The sequence below is a fragment of the Rattus norvegicus genome, chromosome 8 (assembly GCF_021556685.1).
Source record: "Rattus norvegicus strain SHRSP/BbbUtx chromosome 8, alternate assembly SHRSP_T2T, whole genome shotgun sequence".
NCBI lineage: Eukaryota > Metazoa > Chordata > Mammalia > Rodentia > Muridae > Rattus > Rattus norvegicus.
The window spans coordinates 126,699,598-126,720,768 of NC_141541.1; the positions used below are offsets into that span (position 1 = coordinate 126,699,598).

General features: G+C 43.7%; 1 protein-coding gene across 4 annotated transcripts in view; it reads right to left on the reverse strand.

Moving 5' to 3' along the window:
• The window catches only part of Oxsr1 (oxidative stress responsive kinase 1), an 89,511-nt gene that overhangs the window by 18,566 nt on the left and 49,774 nt on the right, over positions 1 to 21,171 (reverse strand). For 2 of the 4 annotated variants that reach the window (XR_015626733.1, XR_015626734.1), the window contains exons 6-13: positions 19,958 to 20,067; positions 17,659 to 17,760; positions 15,671 to 15,804; positions 14,554 to 14,645; positions 10,880 to 10,928; positions 10,091 to 10,156; positions 5,569 to 5,691; positions 3,610 to 3,645 (exon numbers count right to left, since the gene is read on the reverse strand). Coding sequence is in view for 2 of the 4 variants with exons in the window: in XM_087562507.1 (XP_087418633.1) it covers positions 3,610 to 3,645; positions 5,569 to 5,691; positions 10,091 to 10,156; positions 10,880 to 10,928; positions 15,671 to 15,804; positions 17,659 to 17,760; positions 19,958 to 20,067 (620 nt within the window). In the remaining 2 variants the exon portion in view is untranslated. 4 annotated transcript variants of the gene reach the window in all.

Below are 21,171 nucleotides of genomic sequence, written 5' to 3' on the forward strand. Positions count from 1 at the left end.
AGACACTAGACACTGTAGGCTTCAAGTGTTTAATAGTTTAATTAGGCAATCTGGAGGAAAAACAGATCTTGATTATAAAAGTAAGCTAAGCATATTTAAAATTAGCTATTGGGAAAAATATCAATGTAAGTGAAAATATTTTATTACTAAAAGAGAAGAGTCAATGGGTAATAATAAAGTCCTACTTTTGAGAGGAAATAACAGGCAGACAGACAGACACAGACACACTCCTTCCCTAACACTGTATGTAAGTAAAATCCAAGGAGACCAGCTGGAGAAACAACTCAGTGGTGAGGAGAAACTATCGCTCTTGCAGAGGGCCAGAGTTTGGTTCTCAGTCCCCCATCAGGCAGGTAATAACTGTCTGCCTGTAATTCCAGCCCCGGGCGTTCTGATCAGTCTTCTCACTTCTGTGAGTATCCACACCCATGTGCCCCTACACATAAACATACATAAAAATTTAAATTCAATTTAGGATTAAAAAAACAAGGAAACCAAGAATAAAACTTAATGAAACTTGTGTGCTCATTAACCCCATAGTGAAAAGCTCACACCTGTGTTAGATTCTGACAGAAAAAATAGAAGTTAAAGATTAGTCCTGAATAAGTTCATGAAAAGGTCAGCTTCCACGCTGTATGCACCCGTGATTACCTACCGTAAGGGCCAAAAGGATCTAGAAAACAGAAATAAAACATGAAGGGATAAGGCTACAGCCCAGCCTCATGTGCACAAAGTCCTTGGTGTGAGTCCTAGCACTGCATAAAACCAGGCAGTACAAGCCTATAGTCCCAGCCCTGAGGAGGTAGGAGCAAAAGTTCAGTGTCTGGGTCAGCCTCGGCTACATGGTGAGATGGAGGCCAGATTGGGCTACAAGATCCTGTCACCAAAACAAAGCAGGAGTCAGGGAAAGTAAATAGAAAATCTGAAATCTCAGAACATGTTATAGGGATGCCAAATGGCACTGCACCAGCACTACGAAGGCCACACAGCTGTTCTTCAGAAAAGAAAACAGCAGAGCGCAGGGGCACACGCTTGTAATCCCCATCCTTAGTTGCTGAGGCAGTGGGACTGACAGTACCTTGCTTCAAACCAAACAAGCTGAGAACAAAACCTGAATTCCCAAAATTCAGCAATTCCACGTCTAGATGTCCGGCTCCGAGAAGGAGAGCAGGTGTACACCCTCCCTTCAGAGCAGCACTACGCACAACTCGAAAGACACATGCGCTTCGACTGCTTGGCAGATGAATGAAGGACAAGCTCCTGCCTGTAATGACTGTCACCCGTGTGGCTTGCAGACCTCACTGAGAGCTGCCGCAGCATGAATGCACGGAAGGACACGGTGCTGGTGAAACGAGCCGGTGAGCAAAGAGCGAACCCTGTGTGAGTCCACTACTGTGACACACACAGAATAACCAGGCTTACAGTGACAGAAAATATAAAGCAGTTGTCAAGAGCTAGAGGTGGGAAAGTCCAAAGGAGAGAGTTTTACTTGAAAAGATGGAAAGGTCTCGGGACAGATAGGACAATCACTGCACTGTGATGTGAATGTACTCAATGTCACCAGACTGGAAATGACTGTAACTGCGAACTACGGTATATTAACCTTATTACAACTAAATTAAAAATGATGTAAACAGCATGAGACTATGGGGAAATAAGAATTCACATGGAGGGCTGGAGAAGTAGCTCAGTGGTTAAGAGCATTGGCTGCTCTTTCAAAAGACCTGGGTTCAACTCTCAGCCCCCACATGGCAGCTCCCAACTGTCTCTAACTGCAGACCCAGGTGCCACCCTACACCCTCTCACAGACACACACACGTGCAGACAAAACACCAATGCACAGAAATACAGATACATTATTTTTTTAAGTTTATTTTAATTAAGAAAATTCACGTGGAAATGCGTTTTTAGGGAAAGGAAAACTGGATGATCTGTAAAGTACGTTAACCTTTCAGGAGCTGACCAGTCAGAGGGGTTTCTTCTACAGTCAGGTCTGCCTGAGCAGTAGGAGCTACTAAGCATGTCACTAGGAATGCACTCATGGTGACAGGAGTTAAAGACAAGGAACCACAGAGCGGCCCTTCCTTCTGTTAATTTTTTGTTTTGATTTTTGAGACAGTGTCACCCAAGTGTCTTGAGCTGGCAGCTCCCAATAATAACAGAGACAATTATTCTTTACTGGAGCTCGGACCTTGGCTTAGGCCATTCCCAACTAGCCCGCATAACCTCACCAGCCCATCAATTTCCCAGCTAGCTCACATGACTTCACCAGCCCACCAATACTAGTTCATGTTTGCCACCAACTCTTACTGTGTCTCAGTTTGTCACACTTCCTCTGGCTGGCAACTGCCACACCTCTCAATTCTTCCTACGGTTCCTATCTCTGCCCAGAAGCCTTCCTTTCTTACCGTGCCTATAGACGGTCAGCTCTTTATTAAACAGTCAGAAGGTGAGGGAGTTGAGTGTTTACAAAATATGACACAGGTACTGAGCAACGGGAATAACAATACCAAAGTCCATTCTCAACTCTCCGTCCATAGGAAATCAACATTTGAATAATGCAAAGACAGCCTTTATTTACATAGTGCACAAAGGTTTTCCCAACAAGACAGGCTTCCTCTGTGTATCCCTGGCTATCATGGAATTCTCTCTGTAGACCTGAATGACCTCAAAATGAGAGTCTCCTGCCTCTGCCTCCCAATCTTTTAAGAGACTGGGGTGAAGAACAAGGTCTCCATGTATTCCAGGCTAACTCTGAGCCCATTATGCAGCCAAGAATGATCTTGAGCTTTTAACCCTGCCTGCCAAGAACTGGGTTACAGGAACATGCATCACACTTTCATGAAGCACTGGGGATGGAACTCAAGGCTTCTGCTATGCTGGAAAGCATTCTGACAGCGAAGCCATCACCTCAGCCCAGTGAGTTTTCACTGGCCAAAAGGACTGATGGGACTATGCATCATGCCAGGCCTTGGGAGGACAGTAATTCCAGATGTGCTAAGAGTGGGGAATGGGAACCTTGCAGTGGAAATGTGTCAACCACTCATATGTCCGTGGTTAAGATATACAATATAGGTCTGAGTACATAAATCATGTACTTAGTATCATGTAAACTGCATACTATGTCCACAGATTAAGAGCAAATGTAAGTTTTTAAATCAAACACCATGGGCTGGAGAGATGGCATAGCGGTTAAGAGCACTGACTGCTCTTCCAGAGGTCCCGAGTTCAATTCCCAGCAACCACATGGTGGCTCACAGCCATCTGTAAATCAAACACCATACTCAAAAGAGAAGGTGCTACCAGAAGGAAATACATACAACACAACAGACCCGGAGCTCATATCCCTCTGAGAGTCAGAAGGAAGAACACTCACTCTACAGGCACTGTGGGATTTCCTATCACTTTCCACTTCAAGCAGACCAAACCCAAAAACAACTCAGCCAGCAAGGAAGCCCAATCCAAGTCTGGTTGGTATAAAGAATGCCTCATTAACGTCTGATCACACAGAGACACAGAGACAAAGGCAGACTGGCTGGACAAGCTTAGCACTGAAAACAAAATAAGATGTTTATTTTAATAAGAGCTTGATAGCCTCCAGTTACTTACCTCAGAATTTGACAATGAGTCTTTTACTCGGGGAGACTGAAAGAGACACAGAAAGAGAGATGCTTAGTAACTGAAACAGTAAGATGACTTGTGGTCAGTTTCAAGTAGTGAACTTCAAGAAACTGTAAGTAATACTGACTGAAAGTCACTCTGTTCCACTCTGATCCATAAAGTCACTGGACCTAAGTTTTCTGAGAAGAGGAAGCTGTTGTGGTGCCATTACAGTCTGTGTCCAGGCCGTCGACAGAAGCACATACTCTACTTACGGCATTACAAGTTAACAGCTATGCTCAGGCATGGCTCACGCATGCAACACAGCACTCAGGAGGCAGAGGCAAGCAGATCTCTCCAGCCTAGTCTACAAAGTGAGTTCTAGCCCAGCCAGGGCTACATAGTAAGACCCACACCCTTACCCAGCCACCCCTGCACCGATATCAAAGAGCATAGAATATAACAGCGCAAAACAAAAAGAAAATTGAACAAATTAATCAGTTTTATAAGCAAACATCCAGATGGCCTGAGTTCCCAAGAGGTAGAGGTCATCCCCCAAAACAAATTTCTTTTCACTGAGGACCATATTGTGTCCCTGTGATCAATTACAGAGGAAAGTGTAAGCCTGTAAGCTAGTTATCAACATATTTTCCAAGTCCCATTATAAATGTCCTCATAGCCATGTTTACTGCTATGCTATCTACAATGGCTACAGAAAATTGGATAAAATAAATGTGCTAAGTATACAATGGAATTTCATTCAGCCATAAGAAGATCAAAGGCATGGCATTTGCAGAAAAATCAGTAGAACTGGAAGTCATTAGGCTGAATGGAAAGCTGACCCTTCGTAAAGGACAAACACATACGTGGTGCCCACATAAACTTTCGTTTTTATCTGCATTTTCAGCGCGTCTAGGATGAGAGCTGTAAGAGCTGAGGAAGACATTTCCCAGGCAGGGGTGTGTTGGAAAGAATGGAATGCACAGGGCATGAAAACAGGAGATACTGGAAGGGAGGAAGGAGAACCAGAACACATGAGCTGAAGCCAAGGAAGGGGATGGAGCAAGAACATGACTGTGAATGAGACTGCAAGAACAAGGTGTGCACAGAAACGCAGAGCAAAACCCACTAGCTTGTACACTGTAAACTGATTTTAAATTTTTTCAAGATAAATATAAAACAAAAACTAAAATGAAAACAATCATATGGTGGAGCACAGCACAACTGTATATATGCATGAAGGAAGTTAAGCCAGAGCACACAGAAAATAAGAACGTGTTTTTGTTTTAATCTAGTGCGAGGATGTGACACAGGACTGCTTCCGACTGTCCACAGCAGCTGACTAGGATTTATTTGCCTCGTGCTGTAGAAGGGGCTCGACTCTGCCAGCTGCAGATAGTTTCTGTGACTGTGTGGCATTTGGAATTTTGGGAACTTTTCAGAGGTATATAAATGACAGCACCGCCACGCCGGGGGTGCTGAGAGCAACATTTATTGGTTGCTCTTAGTCGGCTGTGGTTTGTAAGTCATGCACAAAGAAGAAACAAGTAGAAATTAGGTTCCTGACAGGGCAGATCAAACTTGCCCCACAGAACTTGACACCCCTAACCAGCAGGAAGTAGTCTAAGAACAAGGTGTCCTGTTTCAGACCCCTGACTTTATTCAGAGAAATCTTTCCTTTCCTCTTTTTTTACTGGTATTAGTGGGTTCAAAGGTGGAAGAAAGAAGTCACAGAGAGGCAAATGCCGGCTACACCTAGCCATTAGTGCCATCCAGTTGCTCTCCACATCAAGACACTTTTCCCCTCTAGACATGGCTATTTTAACATATCCTAAGTGACATCACATTGAGAGACTGATTGCTACACAGAATTAACTGGAAGATGCTGTCTATGGCACTTGTCTTCTCACTGTTTTAGCTCTTCAAGCTATAATAAGACTAGAGTCTACGCAGTCCTATGCAACTTACCCTGAGCTGAGAAATCGCAGCTTTCCCTTCCTCGCTCTCCTCATCAAACTCATCGTCGCTCCACTCCCAGCCTCCATCCTCTGTCTTATGGAGACGGCCGCTGGAGCCGGGCACTCTCCGGACCTAAACAAGAAGGCGTGTGGGTTATGGAAGTGCTTTGTACACACTGACCAGGAACCTCAATTCTATTTCCCATCCCTTCTATCACCTAAATAAAATAGTAACTAAATCATGTGTCTCTAAAACCTCACATCCTCCAACCCTCAATCTGCTCTGCCCAGGCTTTAACCACAACCCTCTTTACTCTGAACCCCAGTAATGTTGTATGTTAGGGCACAGGGGAAAATCCAACATCCACATGCAAAGACATTTAAAGGGGAGGCAAGAAGCTTTTTAGACTGTAGGCAAACCCCAAGGGAAAGCATCCATTCTTTTTTGAATGATTTTTTTCTCTTACTGTGTGGCTCTGCCTAGCCTGGAACTTGCACTCTAGACCAGGCTGTGACATTGACTGGCCTGCCTGTCTCCGGAGTGTCGGGATTAAAGAGGTGCACCAACATGCCAGCTTCAACTTTTTAATTCAAAATTATAAATTATACGTCACAGGGGTTCCAGAGTTCAGGAGCCAGGCAAGTGCAGGTGGGGGGTACATGCTAGCCAAAGTGGTCTGTGCCCTGTTCTTACAGGAGAGCAAAAGGACCAGGCACTCAAAGCCACCACTGGCAAAAAGTAGTTAAAAGGGCAGCCTGAGCTACATGAGACCCTGACTTAAAAACAAAAAACAAACAAACAAACAAACAAACAAAGAACCAAGCCCACCTTCTCCTTCCTAAGTTTAGCTTTCTTTGGAAAGTTATACCCTCCTCTCTACTGGGTATATAACTCATTGCTTGGTATTTGTGGGGTCTACTTAAAATTTTCCACAGTGGAAGATGAACATTCCACTATAATCTGTGTCCTATTCTCTTTTTAAAGTCTTGCTTAGTAATCCCCCTACATTCAGATATTCCACCACAGCCATATTCTTTGAGAAGCCTTAACAGAGCCAAAGGACACTTCCTGGGACCTCATATCTTTGTACTTCCTCCAGAACTGCACCGCACATTTATTAAAGCCAACTGTGTTTTCAAATTTTAATTCTTTTTTTTATCTTTATTAACTTTAATTCTTGTTTTAACTTTTTTTTTTTTTAATTTCATGTATATAAGTACACTGTCGCTGTCTTCAGACTCACCAAAAGAGGGCATCAGATCCCATTACAGATGGCTGTGAGCCACCATGTGGTTGCTGGGAATTGAACTCGGGACCTCTGGAAGAACAGTCAGTGCTCTTAATCGCTGAGCCATACTCCAGCCCCAAATTTTAATTCTTAATGTGTACAAGTGTTTGCCTGAATGTTTATTTGTTTACCACTTGATGGAGGATACAGAGGTCAGAAGAGAATCTTGGATTCCCCTGGAACTGGGAGTAACAGACAGTCATGAGCCACCATGTGCATGCTGGAGACTGAACGAGGTCCTCAGAGAGAGCGGACAGTGCTGTCCACCGCTGCGCCATCTTCCCAGCCCCTAAAGCCAGATGTCCCACCTTCCCTCAATTCCATCTTAAACGGACTCGTGACATGGTTAGGAAAAGGGTCCAGCCCACAGAACTCGGGCTAGAACTGACCTGAAAACCTCCTCCAAGTCCGAGCTTTCATGGCACGGAAGGCACCAACCAAGCTTCTGAGGGAGGGAAGCAACCAAGAGTCCTACCCAGCTACAGCGCCAGGAGCCACAGCACGGCACGGCGCACACGCAGCACTGACCGCCACACTGTGGTGCCAGCGAGCAGCTCCAGGTGGACTTGAGGCCAGCTCAGCAAAATGGAAACTATGTCTGCTCTAGAAACCAGGACTAATGAGGCCAAGGGTCTTGAAGGGAAGCCTACAGCTGTGCTCTTACTAACGCAGCATAATCTCTAACTACCTTCCGAATAGCTGTCCTTTTACCCACAGACCGGTGCAGTCTCCACTCCGATTAAGGAACTCACTTGGCTAAGATGGAGACCACCACAGAGAACTACAGCCACTCAGAGTGTGAGGTGCAGACCTCGCAGACACAGCTCCGGCACCAAAGGCTCAGGAAACACTTCCAAGGGGGTCTGTGACCAACGCTCTTATCACTGTTCTATCTACTACTATGACGGTCTCTTTTTAAAGTAATAGTTTCACTGAGATACAATACTCCACACAATTTACACAAGGAGCGACGTTCACCTGACTGGTTTTTCCTATATGTAGAGTTGTGTGAGTGTTACTATGTTCAAACTGAGAGCACGCTGATCACCATTCTTCACATACATCACAGCCATCAGAGGTCACTGCCCGTTTCTCCCCAGCCTTCCTCAGTTCTGGGAAACTAGCCTACTGCGTGCGCTCTTGAACTCTCACACAGAATCAATAATATGTACTATTAACTCAGTTTAAGGGTTCATTCATGTTATACCATGGATTACAATAAATGCTCCTGAAATTCTTCCTGGAATATACACTATATACCATAAAATTATACTATATACATAAAATTCTTAATACATCTATTTTTAAAGTAAGCCGAAAATACGCTTGATCCACCTATCCTAGCAAGCACCAATGACAAGCCCCAAGGGACACCGGCTGTGTGGCTGCCTAGGACCTGCCAGCCTCTCCAGGGAGCACGGAACCACACAGCTGGTTCAGGAAAAGTTTATGCTGTGGTGTTCGTCTCCGTCACTTCCTACTCTACCCCACTCTCCTTCTACCGTTTTAGAAGAGGTCTCACGATACTGCTCAGTCTGATCTCAAACTTCTGAGCTCAATTTTCAGCCTGCAGGTACTAAAATTAGAAGCATGTAGTGCTAACCTGGCAGCTGCTACCAAATGACTTATCTTCTCAAGGAATCATAATGGAGACACTGGAAAGTGGAGAAGACTCTGTAATTCATTAGCAAATCGTATTTCATATGTGGACACAGTACACGGCACAACTGCTCACAAACATCCCTGAGCTAGCCTCTCGCTTTCAGTCCTTTTGTTTCAGCCACCAACACACTACAGGCGTCTGGTTACAGGTATAAGCTACGAAGCGTGTGCTTCCTGAGATCAGAACTCACTGACCTTAGAGAAATCACAGTGCAGACACCAAACAACTTCGATTAGGACTGTGATTACAAGCATAGAGATTTTAAACTGCATTCAAATTATTTGCAACTGTTTACTGGGTACAAAGAACTGACCTAAGCCTACTGAGATGTGGTAAAGGAAGCTTTGTTCTAATACTGTACAGAAGTTGCCTGTGTTAGATGGCGCTAAGTTCTCAGAAAAGTAAGCAGAACACGATGGAGGAGAAGGCTGTGGGAAGGAGGCTTTGTAGGTCAGGTGGTCAGAGACTTAGGGGAAGGAAGCACTATAGGCCAGGTAGTCAGAGAAAACTCCTTTAGGAAGTGCTACACCAATGGCCTAAAGTGAGGTGGTACAATGCACAGAGTGTTCCCCAAGTAGCCAGCCATTCTGACCTTTCCATCCCCCAGACGTCAGATATCAGTCATCTGGGATGAACCGACTGTGCCCTAAGCCTGTGAGATTCAGCTAAGTGACAGCAGCTGATAAACACAAGGGGAAAGACGAGCAAGTGAAAATGGAAGGGACCTTTTTCTAGAAGGAAGAAAAGGCTAGCTACTCCAGAAGAAAATGAAGATCTCTCCAAAACCAGATGTGAGTGACGTATCTACAGAACGGCAAAGCTCTGAGGTGAAGGCAAGCTGAGGCTCTGTGTGACTGGTTGAGACTACAGACTCAGAATAGTTAACATACATTTGTTCCTTAGTAAGCAAAACCTCTGGATAATGGCAGAAATGCCAAAAAGTGAAATGTATGGGGAGTGGCTTCTAGCAGAACGGTCCTAACTTCCCAGGTCAGCCTTCCACTGTATCATAGGGAACAGAGGATACTGTCTTCCCCTCCAGTCTATCATCAACAGAAATCCGTGGGACAGCATTCCCTTCCCATTTGCTTAGGGGGATGAATGTCCCTTATGGGGAGAAGAGCAAGGAAAATGGGGCATTTTATCTTGGTGAAATGGCAAACAAGTATTTTTTTCCAAAGCAGAACTTTAATTAATGCATTCCTTATGCTCAAACTACAAACAACATTCTTAGAAACAGCACACATACAAAGTGCTTTGCTATAACATGTCTTGAGTTAGGAGGTAATATGACTTACACCCCAAGCTGCAATTGCTATGCAAATTCTCCATCTCACTCTGGATGGCTGGAAATAGTGAGTCAACAGGGTTTGAACTGACTCACTACCTCCGTGCTGTGCCTGGAGACAGCAGAGTGATACCTAAGCACACAGCTGTGTATGTGCTGACTGGACATATCAACTGCTTCAAAGTGCTGAAAATATGAAAATAGATAATCCCCATATCTATTTACAGAATAGCATCCAGTTTAAAAATGCAAAGTAAACAACTGAAGAAACTGAATCAAACACCCCACTTACCTTTTTAGATCTTTCAGAGATGGTAGGTGCTCTCTGTAGTATTTTTTCTTGAAGAAATTCTTTATTCTGGAAAAGAAAAGCCAGTTTCAGAAAGTCAGTTATCAGAACTTTTTATTGAACAAACATGTGACCCAGATGACAGTCACAGTTAGTATGTGGTAAGTAAAGTGTTCTGTAGGAGAAGAAGGGTTTCCACTGCAGAGGTTTTTATCCAGCACGTCCATTATTGTTCACTGACTCACCCTCAGTGTGTGCTAGGAACCGTTTCCCATGAAAAGCTCGCTCGCTTTCCTGTGCACTCTATGTCTACGTTAGGTCCGACATTGCCAAACATGCTAATGCATTAGGTTGGGATATGAGGCATTTGGTAGTTCAGCACTAAATCACATGGATACAGATGTGCATGTGTGTGTGCTACGGTCACATCCACCTTGTTTAAGATAAAATCTCTTGCTGAGACTTGAGGCCACCAGTTAGCCTACATCTTACTAACCAAGGAGCTCTAGGGACCCACGGGTCCACTCCCCCAGGTAGGGAAGTATAAGCCAAGTTTCCACTCCTGACTAATTCTGTGGACTCTAGGGATCCTATTTATGCCCTCATGCTTATGTGGAAAGCATTTCTCCCCAGCTCCCAACACAAGTTATCTTACTTACCCAAGACTACATATTTACTACCTGTAGTAATTTTATCTACCATCATGTCTCCAAATGTAATCATCGTAAAAACTGCAGCCATGATCACGGCGTGAGGAACAGAGGAACAGAGGAACGCCATATGAATGCCCACCTTTGCCTTCTGGAAAAACTTGTGCCTCAACAGTTCTGCTGCTGTTGGTCTAAAAGCAGAAAGGAAAGTTCTTAGTTTTCAAGCATATTGTGGATTTCCATCTTCGAAACTGAGAAACTGTTTACAGGAGAGCTAACTACAACCTCAGCACATTCCACATTCCTTCAACTGCTCAACATCAGCATCAGGTTGGTGCAGGACACTGGGGAGAGCAAAAGCTCCAAGAGAAACGTGCCAGGCTGTGGGACGCCCTCATTCCAGCCCTCGGGCAGAGGCAGGGGCAGGGGCAGGGGCAGGGGCAGGGGCAGGGACAGGGGCAGGGGCAGGGGCAGGGGCAGGTGAGTTTGTGAATTTGAGGCAAGCTTGATCTACAGAGTGAGTGTGAGGACAACCAGGGCTATACAGATGAACCCCTGGGGGTCAGGGGGGTAGAGAAAAGTGATTATGGAAATTATAGGATGTCTGGAGAGTTCATTAGTAAACTACTGCTTCCAGAAGAGAATCCTTAGGGACTCCCAATATTTGCTATTTAACAATATCATTTTAAGGAAGCCAGACAATAACTACCTAAAAGTTTTACCAAAGCATAGAAATGTATTTAAACTAGAAGAAAAACAATCAGAAAGTTGGTTGTTGTTACATAGCAGTCCAACAGGTTTAATTTTAAGGTAACTATGGATTCTTAGAGATGTCTCAATTTCTCTTTAAAGGAAAAAATTTTCAATTTTCCAAATTTAACCCAAATTAAGTTAAGCCCAGCCACGCATGATCTTGTTTGGGATAAATTCTTCATTATCAACTTTATAAGCTTTTAAAAGAGGCTAACTAATAATAAAGAATCTACTCTTCAGGGGCTGGGGATTTAGCTCAGTGGTAGAGTGCTTACCTAGGAAGCGCAAGGCCCTGGGTTCGGTCCCCAGCTCCGAAAAAAAAAAGAACCAAAAAAAAAAAAAAAAAAAAAAAGAATCTACTCTTCAAAGACACACCTACTCTTACCACGTGCTTACTGTGGAATGCTTACACTGCTATTTCTCAGAAGCTAAAGAGGCGCAGGACACTGCTCAGGGCAGATGTGCAGAGGAGCTTGTACAAGCTCGGTAAGCATGTCCCTCTGACTGCAACCTCAGCCTCAACAGCGCCTCTTAAACACGGCGGTACCTCAGCCCGCCTGGGCGGTGTTTTCAATCCCTCACCAAAAGCATAGTATTTGAGACCAAGACTAGGTATTGGTAGTTCTTAAACCTTCCCAGGAAGTTCCAAGTAAACTTCAAGCGGGAGAACTAGTGCTTCCAAAGATTAATACAGATAGGAAATAAGTAAATAGCAAATGCCTTTAAACTGAAATTAAACAGTGACATTCTTATTTTTTAATTCGTTAAAGATTTCAATGGTGTGATGCCTTCTGTGCCCAAAACAGCATCTTACTATTCATTTCTTTGTTCTAGATCCATTTCCTTTTTTCTAAAGTAAAACTTGTGAAAGAGTAAAAGTCTAAATTATTACAAAAAAAGGATCTTCTTGAACAATACAGATGTGACCACCTGGAGAGCTCAGTCATTCTTTATTATTCTCTAGTTATTATTACTTTTGTTCTGGCCTTGCCACCCGCCCCCGCCGTGACAGTCAGGGTTAGGGTTCGGACACACTGAGGCTACACACAAGGAGTGCGCCAGGAGAAGGCCTGCGGTGCAACTTGGAACAGACAGTTTTTAACATGGGGATTCAAGAACTAGAAAGCCCATTCTATCTTCCCACTTTGTTGTTGTTGTTGTTATTACTATTAATTTATTTATTTTATTTCTTTAAGTCTCATGTATCCAAGGCTAGCCTCAAAGTTGGCTGAACAGCCACGGATGATCACTAACTTTCTCACCCTCCTAGTCCTACCCTAATGCTAGGCTGGCAGGCCTGTTATTTGAATATCACTTCTTCATTCTCACTAATCTCCTCGAGAAGTCTACACTCGTACATTTGTGTGACCTGTACAGGTTGAACATCCCATATTAGAGGTGACTTTGCACAAGGCTGGTTAAGCTCCAATCTGTTTCTTCCTTTATGAAGCAGAGAATGGAAAGTGCTGTTTTGGTGGATGCCTGTGAAGACTAAATGAGCCAGCACACGCGTTCATGCGCTCACAGAGTGTGTGCTCACATGTTCCCCCGGCACCTGCTAAGTTTGTTGTTTTCTTTCATTTCTTAATGGAGTTGTGCTTTGTGTTATGTGACCTTAAAATACTTAAACAATGCTTAATTCTCTCTATCTCTATGAATGAAAGTTGAAAAGAGTACACAATTCTTCCATAACCTTCACTAGCTCCATGAAGCTAACATTTTATGTAAGCAAATTACAGTCATCAAGAAGTAACCTAGTCATTAACACCAGTGTAATCTAAGTAGAAACCACAGATCTCATTCGTATTTCTTCCGTTCCCACAGGCCCTTCTGTCACAGCACCTGTGGCATCCCCTTCACATCTACTCTGAGTCCAGTTACTCTAACCGCTCATGCTTTTCAATTGTTTCCTTTGCTTGATACTTCTGACAAATACTGGTCGAGTATTCTGTAGCACACTCCTCAGCTTGGGGCTCTCTGGGGTGAAAAGCTTCACGAGGCAACGCGCCCTTCGTGCTTCACCGCTTCCAGAGCTTCATTAAGTCGTAACTTTGATCCTTTACTGGAGAAGGTGTCTACCAGGCCCCTTCACCGTCAAGTTCTTCTCCTTTTTCCCACTTTACTCAATCAGGAGCATATCACAGTCCAGCCTACACATTTCAACTGCGTCTTTCCATTCTAAGTCTTGCTTGACTCTTTGGTCAAGTCCTTTCCCATGGTTTTGATTTATGGTTTTAATAAATTTGAAAATTTATATACACTTTCGGGTACCGCTGCATTATCAATCTTCTTAAGGAACTAATGCTACTGAATGCCAACTCTAGTTCACCTTACACTGTCCCCATGTGTGCTGCAGCTTGAATGGCTGACAGTACCTTGAGTTGAGTGTGTTGGTCCCAGGAGCTATGGGACCTGGATTGGCAGGTGTTCGAATACATTTCTGTAGCTGCCTAACAGCATGCTTAAGCCCAGAGAGGTGCTGGGTATGCAGTTAGTGTGATCAATACAAATTCAGACTCTCAATCTGTAGGAAGTAAAGTCAAAACAATGAGAGTCTGTTCCTTCTTGGAAATGACAAGAAGGGAGTCTTCTTGTACTATACAGAGGCAGAAACTCATATGCATAAACTAAACAATTTATAAGAAAGGAGGACGATATTTTCCGATGGTCCTCTAAGTAGGGACTCAGCTGAAGATTTCTTCCAGGTGGACCCACAGTCCCAATTCCAAGAGTCACAGCATCAGAGTCAAAAACAACCTCGTTTTAGGACATTAGACTGAGCAGTGTTCTGCTGGTGGCCACTGGATGAGTCAGAGTTTCGTCTGTAACTTGTGTATTCTTCACTATTCCTGGCATCTAAGGATCTTTACATGGATGGATTCTTTACCTGTTACTTTCAGGGATTTGTAAAAAAAAAAAAGGAAAAGAAAAAGAAAAAGGAAAGTGTTCTTTTTGTCGCTCACTTGGCAGAAACAAAGGAATTCCCTATCAGTTTTAGCCACTGATGGAAACAGAAGAAATTCTAAAACCATGACCATGAACTTTGCTGCCTGTTTTCCTTACCCTTTCCAATATTTCCAACAGTAAATTCTGAAGCCCCATTACATATACTAGACACATGATCAAGGATGTCAAAGTCTTTTACTTTTGTCGACCTTTAGAGAAAACAAAATTAAACAACTTTTAGTACTAAGAAACTTAGCGGAATATACAGTCTTCCCATGGTATCCCAGGAGAATTGCTTCCAGGACCCCTTTGCCAACAGCAAAGCTCTGATGCTCAATCCCTTGTATTTAAGTGGAATGGTCTCTGTGTAGGACCCACACGGCCCTCCAGCACGCTACACCACATCCAGCCTGACTAGCGTAGCCGCCATTGTGCCAAGTGCACTGTGCCGCTCAGGGACTGAGGACCGAGGAAAAGCTGATGCTGCTGATGCTGAGGGAATCTGATCAGTTTGCTTTGGACCCAGGGGCAAAGGATGGGCGGGTGAACCTGTAGCTGTGGAGGCGGTGGGTATGGGAAGCTGATGAAAACAGAGTTAAGAAGGGTGAAGATGCAGCCCCAAGCTACAGTCCATGATCTTCAGAGTCAAGTTCCACCTCGAGACTATGATGAGGTGACCTCAAAAATATAAGGCTCGACTCAGTAATCTCGCCTACAGTGTGGCTCAACACCACACACACCCTATTTAAGACCCTGCTGCTTACCACTCAGTGTCTAAAGCCAACGAGAAACTACTTGAAACTGTGATGACCAAAATCTTTCCTACATGGAAAATAAAATTATTTCATGGAAATATAAGTGTGTGGTTGTGCTCCTCTTGTTATTAAACTGTAAATGGCAGTTACACTTTTAAGTGAAGGTTGAAAAAAAGAAAAACTTGCCCATTAACATGGCATTTTACTAATACAGAATTCACAAATATAAATTCAGTTTTAAGAAATTAATCAAGAAATATCTGGGCAACTTAGGTCTATTATACACTTGTGAGTGCACGACATCAGCTCAGGCCCCTCCAGCTTGTGCAGTGGCCTTCCTGGCTGTCTCCAGCACTGGTGAGTCATTCATTTTAAGAATACACACATAATACTGTGTACATGACAAAGGTAACCCTTGGTGCGCCCACACACAGTTGTACGTATCAGAACACACATGTCATGTTTACCTAATATTTTACCTTTTTTCTGGATCCTTTTGAAGGCACAATGAAATCATTTTTCTAAATGATTTTCCATATTTTTTCAGCATTTCTTTATCTTGAACACCAGTATCCAAAGAAGGAGGATCGTTCTGGAGTGTCAGCATTAAAACCTGTGTAGTAAGAATTTTGGTTTCTTTAAAAACCCAGTGATGCTATGTGACTGTTTTTTGTTTTAATCCCAGGTGTGGACACAGGCTTTTGAGTGCCTACAGCAGCTAACTATGATTTGCCTCATGCTCTAGGAGGGATGTGATTTTTGCCAGCTGCAGATAGTTTACGACTGGAATTCTGGGTACTCTTGAGAGTATACCAATGGGAGAACCCCAGGAGAGCCTGTGGAGGCTGCTGCTCTCCCTGCTACTGCTGGTTTCTGTTGTTGTAGCTTGTCCAGTGGTTGTAAGCAAAGAGATGAAAAGAAAAAATTGGATATCCTAACGACAAAAACTGAACTCGCCCCAAGGAACTCCCTAAGCAGTGGGAAGTAGTCTAAAGAGACCTATGCCCCCTTTCCCCTCTAACCTTCTTTCTTTCCTACCTAGTGAAGGAGTTGGAAGGGATCGGGGTGAAATTAGGGCTGGAAAGGAGGAACCCAACAAAGTAGCCCACAAAAGTATACCAATAAACCTGCAAAATTTTTTAGTATAGTATAAACACATGAAGAACTTTCAATAAGGATAAAACCTTTCAACACACAAGCAGATTTTACTTTCTAGCAGTTGACATCTAGGGGCTGGAGATGGCTCAGATTGCCGTGTAAGTATAAGGACCTGAGTTCAACCCTTCAGAACTCACATAAAAAAGGTGGGTGTGGTGGTCTAAGTCTGAAATCCAAGCTGGGAAGGGGGAGTGAGGCTGGGGGGTGGGGTGGGGGAGGTCCTTCGGGCTTTGGGCCAGCCAGTCCAGCCAAATTGACAAGCTCCAAGGTTTAGGGAGAAGCCGTGTTTCAAAATATAAGGCAAAAAGTGATTGAGGAACATATTTGACAAAAACCTCTGGTCTCTAAAAGCCTAGACATACATGGGCCTACACACACACACACACACACACACACACACACACACACACACACACATATGCATGCACACATGCACACATGCACACAGGTACACATATACAAGTTACCATCTAGGTGGAGTTTTAGAGTCAGGGGATAGATAATATGAACTTGTCTAGAATGTATGAGACCTGGGGCTCAATGCCCAGCACCACAAGAAACAGACTAGCTGTTGAGAGCCCAAGGCTCCCGTGTGGACTGGACATTAGTTAAAAGCTATACAAAAATGGTGGATCCCCAGAAGTGCCCACTGCCGACAGACACTGCTACATCCTTCAGTTACAATTCCTCATCTCTTCATGTTCACAGACCTACTTCTTCCATTGCCAAACAACTGCATGGACTCCTTAGCTTCACCTACTGCTCGCCCCGTGTCTCCTTGACTTCTGTCTGTTTAAGTAACAAAGCAAGGCTACATTCCATTCACACTCTTAGTTCGCATTCTCCCTGCCTCCGCTGCAACCTTAGTTGCTTTGCCAGCAGAGCCTGTGAAAGGCAGATGAGTAGAGAACCGAGGAGGCTAGATACCAGACACCAAAATGCAGTCAGAACCAATAGCGCTGTGTGCGCAGGACAGCAAAGGGACGCAAGTTCAGCAATCCGTACATATTCTGTGAAGAACTAAACCAAAGGTCAGTGGTTCTGAACCCAAGGAAGAGTCGGGGTGTGGTGATGACATCGTGAACAGACTTATCACATAAATACACAACCAAAAATGCTTTATCCTGTGCTTGATCCCTATACAATACAAAGTAAAAACGGTTATATGAGTGTAGAAAGATTGTATTTTGCTAAAATATACATAAAAATTCTAGGAAAATAAGTAACTATGGTTATGACTGACAGACATAAAAGGCTCTGAAGAGTCACCGGACTGGACGGGGAATAATACTTAGAACGTGAGCCTCACCTTCATTGGAGGATATTTATGATAAGGAGCTGCCCCTGTGGCTAGTTCAATCGCTGTGATTCCAAAACTCCAGATATCAGCTTTAAAATCATAACCTCGAACCTGAAAGGGATTGGGGGGAGGGGGAGGGGGAGAGAGATACACAATTACTTTAACCAGGCTAAAACACTTTTGCACAAGTTTCTAGTGTGTCATGTTGGGGAAGGTGGGAGTGAGAGTCTCCCTGTGCAGCCCAGGCTGGCCTTGAATTTTTGATTCTTCTACTTCAGCCTCTGGTGTGCACTACCAGAATGTGCTCACAAACTTTAACCAGTAAACTACAACCATTACAGTCCTTTAAAGGACACAGCAGTACTTAATAATTCTATATGAAAACACAGAAAGTATTCCTGATAAAGCACTTATAAAAGTGTAAAACTATCATTAAGTTTGATAATTACAAGATTCACTCTATTTACCAAAAACAACTAAAAAGAACAATCCAGAACCAAGGTTTTCCATAATCCTTTTCTGTTCCAAATGTTCTATATGATTTTTTTCCTCCTTCCTTCCATGTCTTTCCCCTCACTGACCTCCCCACTCCTTTCCCATCTCCCTCGACCTGAGGTTCTTGTTTGCTTGAGAATAAGATCTCATTAGGTAGGCCAGACTGGCCTGGAATTCTCTACTCTGTCTCAGTTTCCTGGGTGATGTAAGTACGTGCTGGAATGTTATCATTACAAAGGGGTTGTGGATAGCTAAGCCGTTGGCATGAACAGGCTGCTAGTCTCCACTGCCACTGTCACGTCAGTCACACGTTTTTAATCTTCTATACTGAGCTACATAGGAGAAGTTCAGGGGTCAGTATGTGTGCTGTGCTGCCTTCTGGTAGAACAGGAGGGTTTGCAAAGGAGAGTTTCCTCCATGGACAGTATTCCCTATACCCACAAGCTTCTCTACCAGACAGATCAGGGGCAGCTCCTGCTTACCTGAGAAGCAGGTTTAGCCCCACCATAGCCTCCATTCCAGGAAAACCAAAGAAGTCCCATATTCCTTCATATCTCTCCCCTGCCCCAGCCTTTCTCCACAGCCTATGTTTGTTCATTCTGTTCCCAAGTGTGGTGGCCTCTTAAGACCCTGTATGGCCTGGAGTGCCCTCCTTTCACAGGCTGTATGTAGTAATATATGTATGTATATGGGAAAATATGTATATAGTAACACATCTGTGACACTCATGAGTAAATCCTATACAGTGCTGAAAGTAACCTAGAGTCTTGAGAAGTAGGCTGGTTTGTATGTAATTTAGGGATCATTTACAGATAGTAGCATGGAGAGACCATCAGTGAGTACTGCACGCAACAAGAAAAGAGCCTTAGGGGGCTGGGGATTTAGCTCAGTGGTAGAGCGCTTGCCTAGGAAGCGCAAGGCCCTGGGTTCGGTCCCCAGCTCTGAAAAAAAAAAACCAAAAAAAAAAAAAAAAAGAAAAAGAAAAGAGCCTTAGGAAATGACCTCAGGAAACCATGTCTTCTTTTTCTTTTTGAGATGGTGACTGGCTATCTACCTCAGGCTGGCCTCAACCTCTTGATCCTCCCGTGCTAGCCTGTGTTTGGATAACCTGTGTACCCTACCGAATCCTACAGGAAGATTCAAGAGTGGACAGAGCCAGGCCTGTGGCACATGTCTTTCGAGGCAAGAATATCTCTGAGTTTGAGGCCAGTCTGGTCTACAGAGTGAGTTCTAGGACAGCCAGAGCTACACAGAGCAACTCTGTCTCAAATAACAAAACAATAAGAGTAGATGGGTTAAAAGAGGTCAGAGAAGCAGCCTGAGAAGCAGGAGGAAAAACAGAGACAGTATAATTAGAAAGTAAATATGCTGCAGTGCTCAATATTTCAAATAGCGAGGAGGAGGTAAGACAAGGACTGAACCATGAGTGCTGACATCAGCAGTGTTTTGTGGTAAGACAGGACAAGAGTGTGAGCGGGAAAGGAGAGGATCGGCAGCAATGAAGACTGTAAGGTGACCATCCCCGGCCGGCCATCTGGTCTGTACTAAGACACTTTAGGTTCTGCACTGCCTTGTCCCTTGGACAGCTTTGGTGTAGCCTTGCGTTTCTGTGGACTGTGCAGTCTTTGTTGTTTGCTTTGCTCTGTACTGCAATAACCTGAGTCTTTCCTTAGACTAAGCTCTGAATCAATCAACAGAAACATGCATTTCGTGCATCTAACACAGAACATTGATCAAACATGAGCACTGAGGTGTGTGGCTTGGTTTAGGAACAAATCCCTGAACCATTTCAAAAACACAAAACTCACAGTACCTGCTCCATAACTTCAGGTGCCATCCAGCACGGGGTGCCAACAAACGTCTTTCTTACTTTATTTCTGGTAATGTCACCACCAGTGGCTAAAAAAGCACTAACACCGAAATCTGAAACAGCAGACAGCACAGCAGTCGTTACCATCTGAACAGGAATTATCCCCCACATTTCCCTCACCTGAGCTAGCTGCCAACAGTTGAGCTTTGGGATGGGCTAGCCCTGAGAGTTCTGTATGACATATGTAGGTATATCAATGGATGACCCTGTACAGAGTCAGGAGTTGACAGCAGGCGGGGAGACGCTGTGGAGGTTTGGGTCCACTGGGAGAGAAGACCCAGTATTGCAGGCCCCTTCTTGCTGCTCTCAGCTTCCCTTCCTGACGGCTATGCACAGCTTTTCCACCTCCCAATGCTCTCATGATGCTATTATCATTCTGCTTGCCTCAAGGTTAGGGTTACCATCCAAATTAATGGGTCTAGTTAGCCTTGGACTAAAACTCATGAAACCAAAAGCCCCCACAAAATCTCCACAGACTCAGAGAATATATTTGAAATCACAACTGACAAAGTATTAATATCCAGAATATACAAAGAATACCTACATTCCAGTGCTAAAGAGCCAGAAGCCAATATAGGCTACAAAGTGAGATTCCGTCATGAAAAAGAAAGGAAAAAGTCTACAGTGCAGCAGCAACAAAAAACACATTTAAAAGAATAGGCCAAACCATAAAACTGATATAAATTAGATGACAAAAACAAACATAAAAAACCTTAGAAGCTAGACACAGTGGCATACACTTTTAATTCCAGCAAAGGCAAGCTGATCTCGATGAGTTCTAGACTATCCTGATCTATACAGTGAAAAAACTATGTCTAAAAAAATTTAAAACTAGAAAATTAGTTTTGTTATAGCTGCTGAGAAACTGAAACCCTCATGAATTAGAGATACAGATAAAGATGGACATAATCACTGTATGACACGAATGGACACAATCACTGTATGACACAGGGCAATGCTTTTTTTAAAAAAGCTAATATAAAATAATCATACGATCCAATTATAAGAACATATACCCAGAAGAAAATAAGCCAGGCCCGGTAACACACGGCTACAGTTCTAGCAGAGAAGATGGGGGGAATCAGAGGTTCAAGCTGGCCTGGACTTTTATAAAAGTAAGAGAGAAGGAAGAAGGGGAGAGGGAGAGGGAGAGGGAA